The following is a 16,994-nucleotide window of genomic DNA, read 5'->3' on the forward strand; positions in this document are numbered from 1 at the left end:
TAAAGAGAATAGAGCTTTGTAGACAGCTGACACTGGGATATACACATCACTCTGCACTGCCAGTCGATCTTTATTGCGAGTTGCTGTAGCTGCCCAAAGACATCTATTTGTCTGAGGCCAATGGTCACTTTGTCTGATTGCTGTGTTGAATGTGCGTATATGTGTGTGTGTGTAAGCACAAACCTCCATTTATTTCTGCAGTGTGTGAGGACAGTGGAGAGAGTGGTGTTGCAGGAGGAGCTAGTTCACGGCCAGCGCTGCTCGCACAAATTCCATAAAGTATTTAGAAGCTGGAGTCTCTGCTGATGTGAAGTTATGCTTTGTTTCCCTGAGTGCCCACGCAAAGCACTGCACAAATAAAATATATGTCGATTGTGTGTAGAATTTGCAGAGAGACACACACACAGCACACATTCGCTCTGCATATGCTGACATTCTCCAGGGTTTACATGTCGTCTCTCTGCAGCAGTCTGATTGAGGATGTTTGCTTGTACAGTAAATCCAGTGACCATCAAATCCTTTCTGAGCTCCAATAAAAAGCAGAGTTACAACCTCGGTTTTATGATCCAAAACACACAATCTGGCTTGAAAATAAATGTGAACTTTGAGCCTACATTAACATGCAACATCCTCAGGGCAGTCAACCTAACCTAGTTACAGTAAGGGTGTATAAAAATGCCCTGTCCTATTACCATAATCCTATATATCCTGTTTTACTGTTTTCAATTTTCTTTATAAAGCCCAATATCATGGATCACAATTTGCCTCAGAGGGCTTTGCAGCATAAGTAAAACTCCCCCAAAAAACCCTTTAACAGGGAAAAAATGGTAGAAACCTCAGGATGTTACCCAAGGGAAGCATATATTTTCTACAATAACATTTTTACAGATAGGAATATTACAATAATAATTTCAAAATAAAGTATCAGCACCTACAAGGACTTCTTTTCAGTAGCTGTAAGTGTTTGGACTCACTGACCTTACACCTTGTCCGGTGTATCTGTGACAGTGACCCGTGATCGGGGTCAGCTGTCATAAATAATCAGTCATTGGCATGGCAGCCTGAGACGACCAATAGGATTTTGGGATCAATGCACATCAGTAAGTCAGATTATCTAATCAATGCGAGATGTAAAATAGGATTAAATAATCAATGAGGGTGACAGTTAACAGCTGAACCTTCTCAGGGTCTGAACATTAGTCCGTTTGTCACAGCAATAGTTAAATAAGTTAAATGACCAGAGACTACTTTAGTCAGATAGGTAGTGGTGCAGCCAAATTTAGGTACCGCGTAATGTCCAGATTATCTTTACTGATGCAGGATTTTTCAGTCACATTGGAGCAAAATCAGGTCATGAACAACATTCAGATTAGGCTGGACTCGAGCCTTTGGATGAGATGAAATATTTCTGGTGCCAAACGAGTGAATTTCTGTGGATTTGCGTGTGAGAAATACGACTATTTGTTGAGAATATCAAGGCCATGTGTTTTAAAAAAAGTGGATTATATAAAAAGCTGAACAAACTAGAAGAGACACTCATTTCTGGATGAATTTATTCTCGTATTCTATTCATTAATTCTCCATAGTGCTTTTCAACATTCATAAAAAAAAAACAAGCTTTTCTCTATAGGTGCAGTATATGACATAATAATGACGCTTTCCATTGAGATTTAGACTATACAGACATACACTTTCATTCACTCGGCCCATTCAGGACCATTGCGTAATCAGCACGTTATCACATACAGAATGACGGCCTCCCCTTGACACGCACACGCTCTCAGTAAGCCCTCTTCACTCGCTCGCGCCTGTCCCTCAGTATCCCACAATCCCCCTGTTTGGTCTCAGCAGGTCATGCGTGCCACTCCAAACTCCAGGCTGACAACAGCTGGCTCCTCTTTTGCCAGCTCGGTGTTGTATGTCCCTTCCAGCTCTCCGTAGCTCTGCTTCCTGCTCTCGGTGCCGCTGCTGCCCTCTACTGTCCGCTCCATGTCGGTGCTCTCTGTGGCCTCCTCGCCCACCTCCTCCTGCTCGTCGTCCTCCTCCTGTCGCTGCACTTCTTTGTGGTTGATGGGAGCCCCCAGGATGAGGGAAGCGGGACGTGGCGGGAGGGCGTTGGAGTTGATCTGATCTCTGGTGGGAGGAGGTGCAGGGGGGTCAGAGGTCACGACGGGGGTCACACCGAGCTGGTGGAGCCGCTGGACAGAGAAAGAGGATTGAGACAAGACAGAGAAATGTGAATTACGTAGAGCAGATTGTTTATGAATCACAGGGCTGGTGGTTCAATCCCAAGCTCCTCCTGTCCACGTGATAGCTCGCTGCTATGTGTCAGTGTGTGTGTGTGTATGAATGGGTGAATGAGAAGCAAATTGTAAAGTGCATTGGATAATGACAAAAGCACATAACCACCCTTCAGTGCCCCAACTTTAACTCTACAGAGAGCATCTGTGTGTGTCGACTCACGTTCTCCAGTGCTTGCAATGTGCTCTCTGCCTTGCGGCTGTTCTCTCTCAGAGTCAGAATGGTTTTGAGGATGGACTGACGTGGGTGCATAGACCGATCAAACTGGTGGTACATGTTCCTCCAGAACCTTGGAAACATAAACACAAGATTCCTTAAACAGATTCCTGAGAAAAACAGACGTAATCTTATTTGGCAGCAAAGATGAGAGGCTCAGAGTCGCAGCTCACGTCAAGGACAAGGCATTGAAAACAAAGGAGCAGCTGCTGGTCCAACCTAAGTTATAACACTCACATAGAAGTAATAACAAAACACATGACTGACACGCTCGAGCATTTTAACCCTGCAAGACCTGCTGGATCACTGGGGAGTGGATTGCAAATGATGCCCGGGGCAAAATGTAAACAAGGGGAACCGGCCATTATGCAACACAGTGATGGAAACAACTGCCTAATGGTCCAACCACTGCAGTTTTAAATCCAGACTGAGAACCTTATTGATCTCAAGCACTTAGATGTTTTAAACCCCACTTATTCTCATTATACTGTATTATTGTTACAATTTTAAATGTTAAATCTTGACCTCCAGCATGCACTGGGGCGGTTTGCAGCCGAGTGTGAAGCGGGCAGGATGAGAGTCAGCACCTCCAAGTCTGAGGCCGTGGTTCTCTGCCAGAAACCGGTAGAGTTCCTACCCCAAGTGCGGGAGTCTCGGGGTCTTGTTCACGAGTGAGCGTGAGATGGATCTGAGGTTTGATGCACCTTCTGCAGCGATGCGGGTGTTGCGCCACACCATCGTGGTGAAGAGGGAGCTGAGCCAGAGGGCTAAGCTTTCGATTTACTGGTCCATCTACGTCCCAACCCTCACCTATGGTCATGAGCTCTGGGTAGTGACCGAAAGAATGAGATCACAGATACACGTGGACATAATAAGTTTCCTCCGTGGGGTGGCTGGGCTCAGCCTTAGAGATAGGGTAAGGAGCTCGGACACTCAGAGGGAGCTCGGAGTAGAGCTGCTGCTCCTTCACGTCGAAAGGGCTCAGTTGAGGTGGTTCGGGCATGGATGTCACCTGGGCGCCTCCCGCTGGAGGTGTTTCGGGCACGTCCCACTAGTAGGAGGCCCGCAGACCCAGAACACGCTGGAGGGTTTACATATCTGATCTGGCCTGGGAACACCTCGGGGTCCCCCAGGGGGAGCTGGAAAGAGTTGCTGAGGAGAAGGACGTCTAGGGTGCATTGCTTGGCCTGCTGCACCCGTGACCCGACCCCGGATAAGCAGATGAAAACAGATGGATGGAATCTTTTTACTCCATTATCTTTTTTTTGCTCTTTTATCTTGTATTGAATTGGGTTGTTTTAACTTCTCTGTACAACACATCAAACCTACATCTGTGTATGAAAAGTGCTTTATAAATAAAACCACCTTGCCTTGCCTTACAGGACAACTGCACTTAAAGTATGTAACAACAGCAAGGAGGTCAGGAGGGCTGTATACTGACTTGAAATGGTAGGGCAGAGTGGAAGGCTCCAGCACAGGGTGCGCTTCGGAGTACGCAGGGCTGTAGAACGGATTCAAGTAGTTCTGTTTTTCGCTCATTAGATATGCCCACAGTGAGTGGGTCCGCTCTCTCAGCCTGGAAGACACGACAGCAGTTAGAGACACATGAAACATACATTTAAGCACAGTCTGATGGGGTGATTGTTTATGTCCTTAAAAACCAAGGCCGATCTTGCTTTGACACACAAAAGTGAGTGTAAGGCTGCAACACATTCTTAATTGATAGAATATAAAAACATATATCTGACTGAACTTCGATTTTTGCAATCAAAACTGCCGTATATGGATGTGAAACTATCAATCATTAACCTTCTCACGTACTATAAACACAGCCTGGTAGGTGATGTGGTTAGATAGTGTGGCGTGGAAAAAAGGTGTGCTTTCCCACACTGGACAATGAGTGTTTACACATGTGTAATGTGGACGTGTAGCAAAAGAAAATTATATGTATCTGCAATCATTATCAACGTAGGTTTCGTGTCAAATCATAACTACAAGGTTTATTTTAGAGGTGGTACTTCTTGGCTGACGGTTACAGGTGCAACCACAGAGCTTTATTTAATTATGTCTTGCTACATATGTTTGTTCACAGCTGTTGACCTGTTTGCACAATGAGGAGGTCACCTTTTAAATAAAGATTTTATGATGAAACAGAGTCAATGGATGTGTGTTCACTTTTACGTGACAGTGTGCAATAGAAGCAAGGAGGCACAGAAAACAATACTCTACACAAATGTTTGCGAACGTGTGTGTGTGTGTGTGTGTGTGTGTGTGTGTTGTACTCACTGCAATTCCTCTCTCTGTCTCTGATTGTTGCCAAGGAAGTTCCCATACTGACAGGAGTGGACGTGTTCATGGATCTGCAGCAGGAACCACTCGCTGAACTCAAAAGCCTACAGAGAGGGTTATCATTAAATAAATACAATAACCACACCACTGATTGGAAGATCGGCATTTCGATCCCAGGCCCCTGCAGTCTGCGTGTCGAGGTATCCTTGGGCAAGATACTGAACCCAAAATTTAAATGGCTGTTCCGTCGGTGTGTGAGTGCGTGTGAATGGTTATTGAGCAGCAGATGGCAGAATGAGTGAATGTGACATGTAGTGTAAAAGTGCAGTCAATTCCTTCACCCATAAGTCTGTGTAGTGTAGGTACAATACACATGTCATGCAGCTCACACACTCCTATGTACCTGTGGGAACTGCTCTGTCAGCTGCCAGACACACTCCAGGAACTGAGTGAAGATAGGAGACACTTCCTTTGGATCCCCGTCCAGCTGGTCACACCTGAGGGTACACAATTCAATCACACAACGACAGTCATATAATGATATTACTAGAAAATAAAAGGCACAACCTAACACAGACTAAATCTCTCTGCTTATTTGATCCGGTTGAAACTTCACCTGTCTGCAAACTTGTGGCCAAACGAGATCCAGTCTTTCTCTATCAGTACCTAGAAGACAAGTGTGAGGAAAGAACAAGTTTAAAGCAAAGACACTAACTTGCAGAGGAGCAAGTTCATGTTGTTATCGGCTCTTTTGTTTGTCTTTTTCACTTGTGCCAAACTGTGCATGTGTACATGTGTGTGTCTTTGTGGTTTATACCATGAAGCCCTTGATGGTGCGGTAGTACGGATCCATAAGCAGCGAACCCAGTGAGCACACCTGGGCTGTTCTGTCCCATCCGTCTGAACAATGAACCAACACACTGGCTCCTTCGACTGTCACAGCCTGGGGCGATGAGTGAAGACAGACAGCGGAGGATTGTGGCATTAAACAGAAAGAAGGAATTTAAGCAGTGACGTGACAGTCACAGTCTGCGATGGACTAGTGGGAATGAGCCAGTGTTGAGCAGTGAGGTTTAGATTCATGTTGGACAGCCAAGATTTAGAGAAGGAGAGGATATTTCTCTCGTGCATTTAAATGCTTCTTAGGAAAAACCAAAATCAAAGTGCAGGAAAGAGAAAAAACCGTTACCTTGGTGAGAAAGATAGCTGCGTCTACAACAGCTTTGATATGCCGCAACCAGCCGCTACTCTCCAGGCCAACCAGGTGATCGCTCATGGAAAGAGACCGAGTCCCGATCACTGAGACACATACATGGACACAAAGTGATTTAGATCAACCATTTTTTGAGTAGTGACAGTAGACTTTTTTGTGCCAGTGTGTGTTAGTGTTGCATGGTATACTGGTACCAACGGTAGACTGCGGTACTAAAACACCACAGTACATATGATACCATCATGTTGGAGTACCGTAGTACCACGGTACCTCAGGTACCACTACTGTGGGATCAACATCCAGTCGCAAGAGGGTGAGTGTCCATGCACCGTCCAATAACCACGCGCGCTGGCCACCTGGCACTCAACATGCTGCTGCAGTGGTTTGTATCCACTGACATTTCAGGTATTAGCTGAGCTATTGACTATCTTTAAGCAGTGGAAGTTATTATTTCTTTCTTTTTACTTGTAGGCTAGATTTGTTTATATATGCTGCAGTGATTTGTTTTCTACTGTATTTAAGTGTCAAATAAAGTGTTAAATAAGTTAACAGAGCTCTACGGTGCGAGCATTTTACTCGCATTTGCGACTAAAAATAGTTTTGTGCGAGCAAAAGAAATCATTCAGGAGGAGGAGCCAGTGGACTAAAGACATCCTTTGTGACCAATAGTAGAGCAGTAGGCCCACTGTAGCCCTGTGTGTGTACTGGGCCCTTACCACACACATGATGGAGGAGAGGGTGGTTCCAGAGGAGCCTTTGTATTTTGTTGTTTTCCTATTAAATGTGTTATTTAAAATTTTCACTGTGCTCCTAAATTTTTCGTGAGGAGCACGTTAGCGTAGAGTCCTGGTTAACAGAAAAGACCAGTGTGGGGTCTCCTCATTTTTACTGCAAGTAGTCAGAATCACATGTTAATCACTTATTGATGCTGTTTTTGAAGTATGAATAAGTCAATAAGTAATTTATTCCATTGAAATATCATTGATGTATTATAGAAAAGTGATTTATCTTTTTATAAATGGCAAAAGGCACATCTGCCTCATTTTTGCTGTGGTATCGTGATACTACTCAGAACCGTGATACTTTCACTGGTATCGTACCGTGGGTCCCAATTTTGGTACCGTGACAACACCAGTGTGTGTAGCAACATGTGTTCAACCTTCTAGCAGTTTCTGCAGGCTGGCCCTCATGACATGGATGTTTTCAATTCCAACAAACTGGAAGCGGATGTTGGAGTAGTTGTCCTCGTTCTCGTAGCCTTTACCTGCCGCTCGATTGGCCAGCGCATTCAACTGCAGGACAGAAAACACACATGAAAACAAAACAAATGCAAATCTGCTACTCTGTTTCTAACAGTTTCAAACTCTAGTGTTGAATCCTGTTATACAAACAGCACGTTAAGGTGTCTGTCTGGCCGTTACCTTTGGCCTAGTATCCATGACGTAGACAAATCGGCTGTTGTGATTGGCCTTGCTGATGGCCTGTAGCATGCTCTCGTCTTCTAAGCATCGCGCGCTGAATCCAGAGAGAGGCTGACTGCAACGACACACTGCCGCCTGTTGATCAGAACAAGTGGATTTATAAAAATTCATAATACTGCTGCTAAATTATCAACTTAACATGTGACCACATTACACCTCTCATTACCTCCCTCTATTCATCACTTATAATTTAAGTACAGCTCCCATGCGTCTGCCAATGCCTCACAAAATGCTTGAAAAAACTGTCAATGAGGTCAAATTTCAACAGCAATTCAGCTTTCCAATCCTGAAACTGATACTGACTAAGCCATTTTGTGGCACAGTATAGAGGCTGTGCTTGTACTCATTCAGTAAAGAGCCTCGATGATTTCACTGTGCCAAAAATGCATCGACTGAAAGCAGAGTGCAGACAGTTCATTTTGTCAAATCACTGCTGAGAGTCAGGTTTGTCCACATCGACACTTAAACAAGTCCCACATGATGTGTGACAGAGAGGAGGAGGAACCTGTGCTCTCTAACAAGACTTGTTTTACTGGAAAATCAAGAATCAAGAATCTGAAATCTTTGCAAATGTGTGTGTGTGTTTGCACAAGGAAGTGAATTCCTATCAGTCCAATGACAAAACGCATTTGTGTTATTAGTAGGGGTGGGAAAAAAAAATCAATGACACAGTAATATCAGTAATATAATATAATCGTGATATTTTTGTGTGGCAATATCGTACCATCACACACATAAATTATAATTACTACAAATAAAAATTAAACTAAACAATTGCTTTTTCAGTCCACCAGACAAATATTGCTGCAGGTAAAATGAAACTTTATCTTATTAGATAAAACAGACGTTGACAAATGCCCCTTTTTGACAGTCATGGGCTGCCTTAGCCTGGTGTGGCTTGCTTTGGCTTGGCTTGGCTCATCAGACACAACGTATTTCAGTGAAATGTGTTGACCACATACATGTACACAGCACACCCTTTCCATGTGGACAACCAGTGAGATTTCAGGCCTTTCCCAAACCACCCCCTACACCCTCTCCCTATCCACTTCCACTCCATTTCCGTGTTCACACAGTTGAGTGCCAACTAGTCAGGAGTGGAAGTGAGTTATAAAACCCTCCGCCAGCGAGCGTGCACTGATAACGACTTAATGACCATGTGCGATGTTGTATTGTGTTCGTCATGAGAGACACTCCTTACAATTGAAGTTCCTCGACTACCTTTACAAACATAACCTGCTCATAATAAGACAGACATTTATCGGCCTATTGTCAGACAGATGTTAACATCTTAAAGGTTACATTGTGTAACATAAAACAGGACAAAGTTTTATTTTTCTCTATTGTGAAAAAAAATATTATTGGATCAAGCTTTATTTTTCTCCATGGTTACTAAAAGTTACGACAGTTCCTCTTCAGTCACAGAGAGGGAAGTTTGTCCCAAAGCTTGCTGCTGTGTTCATCCCCTACACCTGTCCCCTCAGCTGTGAAGGTGACTACAAGACGGGGGCCCTTCCTTTACAGCCACTCTCACTACGTAATTCCATAGTTGCATTCCATACAACCCAGGGAATACATCGCTTCGACTACATGAATCCTATGGCCTTTCCTCTAGCACCACCTTGTGGAGAATCTTACACACTTTTACTCTATTACTAGGAAGACTTTTAGAACATTATTAGTGGTATTTGTCCCTTAAAAGAATTTAATATTGTGGGTGTAATTTCAGCTCCACTGCAGCACCCACCCGCAAAAGACTGCTAAGTCAGCTTTATATTTTTACTGAACAATTTGTAGAAACAATTTAAGAATGAGGTGAAGGAAGAATACTTTCTTATGAAATCCTCTACTACACCTCTAACAGTGGCCTTTCTTACTTTTCATTATGATTTTCATTCCTTTTACATTTACTCTACGAACTACTACACCATATAAAAATACAAACTTAACAAAATAAATGTATAGAAATCATCTTTGTCTCGCCTGCAGCTGAGGCAGAAGCATTACATCATTGCTGGCATCCCTGCACTGGCTACTTATTAAATACAGGATTGATTTTAAGGTTCTTTTATTTGTTTTTAAAGCCATACAAGGGCTGGCACCCCAGGACATTGCTGAACTGCTGCTTTTCAGAACAGTTTCTCTTAACTGTCCCACAGTCGAGGCTGGTGGGTAAGGGAGATCGTGTCTTTGCGGTAGCTGCTACAAAGCTTCAAATGCTCCACCTCGTACATGTTTTCAGTGGCCTCTGGTTGCTCGTAGTGATTTAGTATTTTATTATTTGATAATCTTTACACATATGTAATTTTTCTTACCGGTGTTACTCTGTTTTATATTTGTGTACGTGTTATATTGATAGATATTTGTGTGTCATTCTTTTAATTTGTGCAGCACTTTGGTCATCTGTGGTTGTTTTTAAATGTTCTATAGCAATAAACCTGATTTAAAGCAGTCTGAAATGGCGGGTACTCATACTGCGAGCGAGTTATTACTTTACCTTCTTTTCTTGGTAGAAGTATGTGAGTACAGGAAAGCGTCCTTTGCTTCTGAATTTGGAACTCCCCACAATGATAGGCTTACTGGCTGTGATGGGAACGTACAGGTCCCGTGGATATGTCTCACACACCTGGGAAACCAAGCACAAAACATACACCCATCACACACACACACACACACACACACCCAAACCCAGACAGGAAAGATATTGGTGTTAAAGCTAGTGAAGCTGCAGCACCCTCTTCTGGATATATGCATTATGTTTTCATAGCGTGAGGTAATGTCTAACTGGTTTCACCAATATATTAACCGCGTCCCTCATTTACCACCACACCCTGAGTCACTGCCAGCTTATTACAACATAGGGCTCCCTCGCCTCAAGTTGGATCAGGCAAGCTTGGACAACGTTTGCACAAACACAATGAAGTAATACTGGATATCAGAAAATATCACTATACCATACGGGTGACTTTATGGCTCAGTACTCATGTGACATCAACAGATTTTTTTCCCCGTCTTTGTAGCAGATGGTGTTTATGGTGCAGTGAGAGTGCCAAGGTTCAACAACCGTCAGCAAGTCCAGCTCTAACTAGCTAGAGTGCTCGCTAACCACCACTTTGAAGCATTCTTTTACCCTTTAACTTGGTTTTATTTCAAAGAAGTACAAGAAATGGCCAAATTATCCTCCTCTTAATTTGGCACTTCAGATGAAGAGCACTTACAGTTTATAAAATAGATCCAGCTACCTTATAGTCTCTGTTGACGTCGGTGAGTTGCCATTGATCACAAGGGACGCCCATCCTCTCAAACTCCGCCCCGAGGTCGATGAGTTGCCATCCTTCCTCTCTCTGCTGGTCGTTCTGTTTGGGGTTGTAGGAAAATGCATACAGCTCCTCATAGGATACTGCACGAAGGAGGAAGGAACCAGAGAAAGAGCTTTAACAAAACATTGATACAGACAGATAGAAACACAGATATCATCACAGACACGCTGAAACCCACCAGGCCGTAGAAGACGCAGCAGCGAGCTGTAAATGTCGTGGCAGTCTCGTTCTCTCTGTACCACAAAGTGAACCACCCTGAAGTTGCGACACTGGATGACCAGAGGACAGCCCGTGGTGGTCAGGGAGAGCTTCTCCACGGATGCTATGTGGTGATGCAAAATCTGCAGAGGAGGGGGGAAATAAAGAAGCAAAAGAGTGTTGATTTTCTGTCCCTGGATACATCTAGATAACAGATTCCTCCTTATTTATTATCAGCTTGGAATACAATCATGAATAACCACTATATAAGACAAGAAGATATGCTCAGAATAAGGCTCGGTTTCAATGAGGAACCAAGAACATTTGTGGTTCTCTTTACCTTTTCCCCCTTCGATAATGTATATACACTAAAAATACTATGTACCAAGATTAATGGGAGTGAAACTGTTTATAGCTAAACCATCTAATAATTCAAGTTTTTTCTAAGATGAAAAATCACTGGGTTACAAAGCAAAGCCAGAGAAAGAATTTTAAGTACCATATTTCAAAAGGCAAATTTACATTGGCACTGATTCACCTGCTGCACGCCTACATCTGTCATTAAGACGTATGAAGAGAGTCTGACAGCGTGTTCTTTTAAAAATGGGCCCACTAGACTAGAGGAAGCATTTAAAATTCCTAATAAAGATCCATAAAGTAAAATAAAATGAAGAATAAATACGATTTGGAATACTGGAAGATGTGCAAGGATTTCAAGAACAGAGGAGTGCTTTTAATAGGTTTTAATATCATTGAGTGTGGAGGGCAAAGAGGGCAAACGAGGCACATCACCATATTCAATGAGGGCCGTGTGAATTCCACAGGGATTTCCAACCATGGGATATCATTAAGATGCACATTTATCAGCATTGGTAATGACCAGCGAATCACATGCACTCACACTGACACAAGGTATATGCTGATCTCACCAGCTGTTGCGACAGACAGTAACTCAGCTGTTTAATATTTTATAAGGCACAATAACATTCTGACAAACTCTCTTTGTCTCTGACCAGCAGACTGATTCACGATTGCCTCCTCAACAAATAACACGTATAGTACAGGGCGATGGCACCTTGATGGACACACAAACATAAACTGTACAGTAGGAGACTACTCTAAGTGCTGCACCAAAACAGAACGGAGTAGAAAATGTTCCCTTTTCTGAGGAGGAAGGATGGTGGGGAGGAGGTCACGGCCCAGGATCTGCTGCTCAAAGCATTTTAAACCTTGCTAACCTTTCCACAATGCACACCAGCAAATGTGGCTACGTCTAAATGCCGAGTGATATCTTCTCTCAGACACACAACAGGATACAAAAAGTATAGTATCAACATATCAGGATGCCCAGCCCACTATTGCAGCCAATAACCCACTTCACAAAGTGCTACAACAGTAATCCTCTTTCAAGTGGAGGCAGAAAACACACACACACACACACACACACACTTTTCACAATTATGCTCAGAAATGTAACCGGATACCTTGCTGATACATAATGAGCCTTTTGAACCTCTACCCTATTTCCTCTTACCACATACAAGCTTGCATGTTGTCTTCCTTTGCCCAACACACCACTAACACACGCACACACTCAATCAGGTTGCAGACTTCCTTGTGGTGGTCACGCAAATGTCTCTTGTAAAAAGTGGCCGCAAATTTAGAGAAAAACACGCAAGTTTCTAGCAGCAGCAGCAGCAGCACTGATTTTGCGAGAAGCTACTGGCAACATCATAATCAGGTCCTTCCACTGTGGAAGTGCACGTCTGTAGCATCTCAAATATGACTTCTGACATATTGGCACCAGCAGTTCAAAATATTGTGGCACATGAGAGCCACAGGAGAAACTGTCTCCACTGTAGGAGTCCTCTCATCCTGCACCTTACCCTGCACTTGTGTGGTTAGCCTGATTGTAATAAACAATGGCGCGTTTATCGTGGTTACATCCATGAGTAACGTTAAAAACTGTGAATGAATACAGTCACCCACAAAACTACTCACCCAGATCTCCTGTGCGGCAGACGCTGAGTTGTTGGAGCTGCTCTCCACGAAGATGAGATGTGTCGCTGTGAGGTACAGTGTGCCATGTGTGGATTTGTTGCTGAAGCGATCCAGCAGTCGCACCTGCTCCACCTGCGAAAACACACGAACCAGTAATAACACCATTAATCAGCAGCTCGTGGTTCTTGTGAGCTACTTCAGCTGGGCAGGGAGTTATGCACAGGGTATAATGAAAATAAGAAGGCTGGGATCTTGCTAACAGGAATGACACCTGTCAGAGAATGAGTGTAAGTGGCACTCTGCACCGGCTCCAGCTGGCAAACCACCTAATCCTGGCCATCTGGACCTACCTTTCTGCTGCCAGCTCCATTGTAATGAGAGTCACAGATAATTTCGGGATAAAGCAAGAAAGCGTAGCCTTGAAGTGTCCACAACTCTTCATGCACATACTGTAGATGCTCACAGTAGAACATTTACTCAAGTCACACATTTTCATACAGGACAAGGTTATAGTCCACTCCAGTCCTGCTTAAATGCACTTCAGTGTATGCATGTTTAGTATCACTAAGACAGTCTTAGAAACTGTCTGAAAATACTGTGGTGGTTTGAAATACATCTCAAATCCCTAACTTGCAGTCAAATCCATTAGAGTAAGACAAAAAGCATGCTGATTGTCACTAGTGACTACCGCTCTGTGGCTTAATGGCTGTTAGACAGTTAGCAGCGACAGCAGCAAACAGCCCAAAATCCATGATTCATCATATTAGCAGTCCTCTGGTTGACTCAGACATCCTCTCCTTTGTTTCCTTTTTCCTGTCAGTGGTAGATATGATGAAATAATTGAGCCTATCTCTGCTTCCCTGCAGTTACTGGGACGCAGCTTTGACAAGCTTGGTGGTCAGGGGTGTGTGTTGGTCTCTTAATAAAGTTGCTGATGAATGTGTATATTTGCTGCAAACTAACTGTGCAATCTAAGCGTTCAAAGTGTATTTTAAAAGCAATACTTTTTCACAGTGAATCTTTTTAAAGTGGCATCAACTTATTTCTGAAGCATTTTGACCGCGGAGTTAGTACGACTTAAAAATCTTTGACATACAACATAGATTTCTTTACACTAAGTGAAAACATATGTCTGCTTAAACCCTCCTCAGCTGTTAAATTAAAGCAAACAAAGCGAGAAAACTTTAAACAGTAGAGCCACACCCTGTCTGCACACAACCACACACACCCACCTGATCCCAGCGTTCCCTTATTCAATTATGATCCCAAAGAATCGTGGTGCACTTTGCTGTAATGTCTGACTATCCCGGAGCCTCGCACATGAGGTCACGTTCAAGAACTCTCACCTTTCAACACACACACACCCTTGCAATTATAGACACTAAAATAGATTAGGTGTGGGCCTGAAGCATGTTCCAAAGGATAGATTTGAGTGGTCGAAACCATACATGGTGCAGTCTATCGCCTTAGTAGTCCAGCATACTGGATTTAACTAAACTTTTAGGGGGTAAAGTGTTGTCTGACTCACAGCTAGCCCTTTTAATACACAATCCCTCAACGTTATGGGACATTACATAGTCATATCTGGTTGTAATGAAGTATATAACCCAGACACCAGAAGCAACTTGGTGTCTTTCAGCTCTGCAGGGCCTGCTCTGTGTTGATCTTCACCTCTTGGTTGTTTGAGGGCTTTTGCCTTGAGTCTGGTCTTCAATGAGTGGTATGAGAGTTAAGCAATAGTCAAAATTGGTATATCCCAATCCTGCATGTTTAGGGTGGTTGCCCAGATAATAAAACTATGAGTGAGACATATAAAAAGAACAGCAAGTCCTGCAATGATCAGCCTGGGTGTGATCACACTGACATGCAGTCAGCCCCGTGTGGCTGTTACGTCCATTATTATGCAGTTATGCTTAAGTATGGCTTTGTGTTTTGTCACACTGGATGCACTGCCCGGCTTGATAGTGTAACGCTAGCTCAATCAATAACAGGGCGTGCAGGTAGTAACGTTATTAAGGAGGAAGCCCAGCCATCTGCCGTACGGGCAAAACAAACATCTCACTGATGCTCGTCACGTCTGACACTTGAAGCTGCTCGCGACACCTGCTAGCCACAATGCTACTAGCTGCACAAACACTTAGTCTAAACACTGGTAGACGTAGCCACACTCGAGCAGTACTGCAGAAGTCCCCAGCAGACAGGCCGAGCCGCTGAATGTGTCCCATCCATTTGCAATTAGCTAGAAATGTTAGCTACCTTCGGCGTTCGGATATGCTCCATTTCTCCAGGTCCCAACAGCTGTCAGCGGCGGCGGAAGCTTCACACGACGCCTTCCGGAGATAACTGTATCATGGATAATTTTGTTGGCTCAAAGTGCTCCGCAAACCGCCTGGACTTTGTCGGAGGCATACGATATATGTTTATTGTCAATTATTTTACTCCTCCATCCGCGTAAAGGTCCTGGCAATCACGTCAACAGTTCACGTCGCACGCTTTTCAAAATAAAAGTACGGGTTTCCGGAGATGAGATTGGTGACGAATTTATTCCACTCTTAAAATTGTGTATGTATTAGTAATTAGTTTAGTTTAATTTAGTATACGAAATAACTCACACGTAACATTTAAAAAATAACAGGACTAGACTAAAAATATTGACATAGCTCAATCATTAAGATATATACTTTTCATGATTTCTTTTGGTAAGTTTGTGGCTAAATTTTGTTCTGATTACTTGACGATGCTCCATTATTGTAATATTAGACCAAGTTTTTTACATAATACTATACATTAAAATGTATATGTTTCTATGCACACATTACATGTGCATAAAAAGGAACAGTTTCCAGGAAAAACAATATTTTTTTTTACCATGCATGAAGTTCATTACAGTGTATGAATCATTTTATGAGTCACCTTTTATTGTAGTCTCAATTGGAAAACAAAACTATGATTAGCATACTAACAATGAACCATCACTGCACCACAAACAAAATCCTGAGACACTTCACAGTCAGACTTACCTTTGATATTAATTAATTAGGCTTTGACTACTATACTTTTGTCTGTTTTATGGATGAACTAAGTCTTAATCAGAAGGTGCTGCTTTAACAGAATTTTAAATCCAGCTTTATTGTTTACCTGTGTGATATGTCAAGGGAGTGAATTCCCTTCATGCACACTTCTGTATGTTACTGTACATTTGACTGAGTTTGTTCTAACTGTTGGTAACACAAAGTTTCCTCTTGTAGCATGTCTTGTAGGGTAGTCATGTCTATCTGAACTATATGATTTTTTTAAAAAATAAAACTATATATATTTACCAGATATTTCTGATGAGTACTAGAGATGATACTAGTGATACTAGTCATGAGTAGGGTAATCTATTCTTGAAATGTAATCAAGTCAGATTATTATGCATTGCAACCACATTTGATCTGTGTCCTCAGTGGAGTAGTTTGTTCTTGATTATGCAGAACTTTACTGAAGTGCACCATATATGCACAATATTTACTGAGATAATAAAAGCCTTTAAATGAGATCTTTATTTAGGTCTAAATGGGGTCTCAAGATAGATGTTGCCACAAGGTCCCCTATTATTTCATTTCATAATATTCTGTTAATGCAGGCCCACGTGGCCTGTTGGTAATCCAGCCTTGACTAAGGTAATATTTTTTATGTATTTAATTTATTGTACAAAATTCAAATACAAACATTTATGGTATGTTATTATTATTATTATTATTAATAAAAGTTATTTATATAGCACCTTTTATACAAGAAATGCAGCACAAAGTGCTTTACAATAAGGGCATTATTAGCCCTGAGTGCTTCACATGAAAATAGACAGAATAAACATTATATAGAACTGATTCTGAAAATTATACTGTAAAACTATAAATCATAAAATCAAGAGGGATTTTTAAAGACACGAGCACGAGGCATAAATAGAAAGTAAAAGCATAAAAATTATATGTA

At 42.5% G+C, this 16,994-nt stretch overlaps 1 protein-coding gene across 1 annotated transcript; it reads right to left on the bottom strand.

Moving 5' to 3' along the window:
• Positions 1 to 1,535: 1,535 nt before the first annotated feature.
• mtmr6 (myotubularin related protein 6) lies at positions 1,536 to 15,502 on the bottom strand. The gene is made up of 15 exons (XM_049565337.1): positions 15,276 to 15,502; positions 13,020 to 13,151; positions 10,999 to 11,161; positions 10,743 to 10,900; positions 9,998 to 10,126; positions 7,441 to 7,575; positions 7,179 to 7,311; positions 5,996 to 6,105; positions 5,624 to 5,749; positions 5,423 to 5,472; positions 5,210 to 5,303; positions 4,804 to 4,910; positions 3,959 to 4,093; positions 2,464 to 2,590; positions 1,536 to 2,198 (listed from the first exon to the last, which is right to left on the bottom strand). Exons 1-15 carry the CDS (start codon positions 15,297 to 15,299, stop codon positions 1,845 to 1,847), a joined length of 1,977 nt encoding a protein of 658 aa, XP_049421294.1. The 5' UTR covers positions 15,300 to 15,502; the 3' UTR covers positions 1,536 to 1,844.
• Between the last annotated feature and the right edge of the window lie 1,492 nt (positions 15,503 to 16,994).

Source organism: Epinephelus fuscoguttatus, linkage group LG21 (genome assembly GCF_011397635.1).
Source record: "Epinephelus fuscoguttatus linkage group LG21, E.fuscoguttatus.final_Chr_v1".
Classification (NCBI taxonomy): domain Eukaryota; kingdom Metazoa; phylum Chordata; class Actinopteri; order Perciformes; family Serranidae; genus Epinephelus; species Epinephelus fuscoguttatus.